This window comes from Cyprinodon variegatus, unplaced genomic scaffold (genome assembly GCF_000732505.1).
Source record: "Cyprinodon variegatus isolate N-32 unplaced genomic scaffold, C_variegatus-1.0 Scaffold741, whole genome shotgun sequence".
Classification (NCBI taxonomy): Eukaryota; Metazoa; Chordata; class Actinopteri; order Cyprinodontiformes; family Cyprinodontidae; genus Cyprinodon; species Cyprinodon variegatus.
Window position 1 is genome coordinate 274,349 of NW_015151194.1, and position 1,391 is coordinate 275,739.

The 1,391-nt window shown below is 41.3% G+C and overlaps 1 protein-coding gene across 1 annotated transcript in view; it reads right to left on the minus strand.

The window, feature by feature from the left end:
* Positions 1-102: 102 nt before the first annotated feature.
* Positions 103-1,391, minus strand: part of kdelc2 (KDEL motif containing 2) — a 10,467-nt gene continuing 9,178 nt past the window's right edge. The window contains exons 5-6 of the mRNA XM_015395443.1: positions 886-1,082; positions 103-779 (exon numbers count right to left, since the gene is read on the minus strand). Coding sequence (XP_015250929.1) covers positions 342-779; positions 886-1,082 — 635 coding nt within the window. The 3' untranslated portion in view covers positions 103-341. The remainder of the gene's footprint in view (positions 780-885; positions 1,083-1,391) is intronic.

Consider the following 1,391-nt stretch of genomic DNA (forward strand, 5'->3'; position numbering starts at 1 on the left):
TTTAACACAAGTATCTGTACTTTTACTCAAGTACGGAAAGTGAGTACTTTTGCCATCTCTGGGTATGAATCATTTCTTCTTAGCTTTATTTCAAGTAAATAAAAAAAGAAAATATTATATACATAAAAAGGCACAGTTCAAAAAAAGCTACATTTTTACCAATATTTATAAATACAACTTCCTGTGGTTACTAACAGTAAAAAAACCAGACTTTCTTTAATAAAAGTATTAAAAATGAAATGAAAACATCAGAAACATTCATCAGTTTTGTTTTTTGTTTCAGGAATGTTTTTAACACCAAATAACCATCAAAGTAGAAACGACTAACTACAGCGGCGCGGTCATAATTCATTCTTACTGGATTTCTGTTTGTGACTTTCGCGCCAACATGAACATGCGGCTGTATGATCGTCCGGCTGAGGCACCAGCTCCATGTCTGCCTGCAGCGTCGGCTTCCCTTTCTGCCGCTCGGCGTACGTCTGCAGCACCCTGTAGTAGTAACAGTAGAGCCGGCTGGGCTGCAGCAGTTCTCTGGCCGCCGCCTGTCCCGCCCGCGCCATCTCCGCCGCTTCAGCATCGTTCTCTTTGGCCCATTTGATTTTGTCTAAAAGGTCCGACAGGTTTCTCTTCACAGAAACGTAGTGAGTGCCTGCTCGGAGGTGTCTGTAGAAGTGTTCGTAGTACTGAGAGTCCTGTTTCAGAACCAGGCTGTTCCCCAGCATCAGGTAAGGAAACCGATACGCTGCGACCGTTCCATCCACGTTTACCTGGTACTTGTACTGGAAGAGGAGATACAAACTTTTACTCTATGCACATTTTTTCCCTTAAAAAACTAAAATTTTCATCTGGATCATTTGTAACGTTTGCATTGAAGCTTTTTCCCACCTTGAAGAAGTCAAAGAATCCCACAAGCGGCGCTTTGCCCACTTGTTTCTCTCGGTCTCTGAAGAAGAACCAGCCTGTGATGCCGGCGTCCAGCAGCTCCGGGGATTTCTTGGAAAGAGAGACGAGCTGGAGACGCTCTTCCCGACTGTCCCGACCACGGAAAAATGCCCGCTCCGTTTTATTAGCCCATGGGGGACCTGGCAGAAGGTCAACCAAACGTTACACATACTAAATGCGCAAAAGGCTTTAAAAAAAAAAAAAAAAAGATGAAGCTGAATAAAAAGTACGTCTACCATTTCTCCTGCTTGTTCATTTGTAACGTTTTACATTCATTTTTGTGTGAACTTTAAAAAAGAAACACATTTTTGCACGTTTTCATTTTCATCTAAAATACTTTAAATCAATTTGACTGTATGATCTGGTTGAAATTTCTGTAAAACGCCTTCAGATGTAATGTATTGTGAATTGGCGCTATATAAATAAACTGAATTAAAGTGCATTTTGTC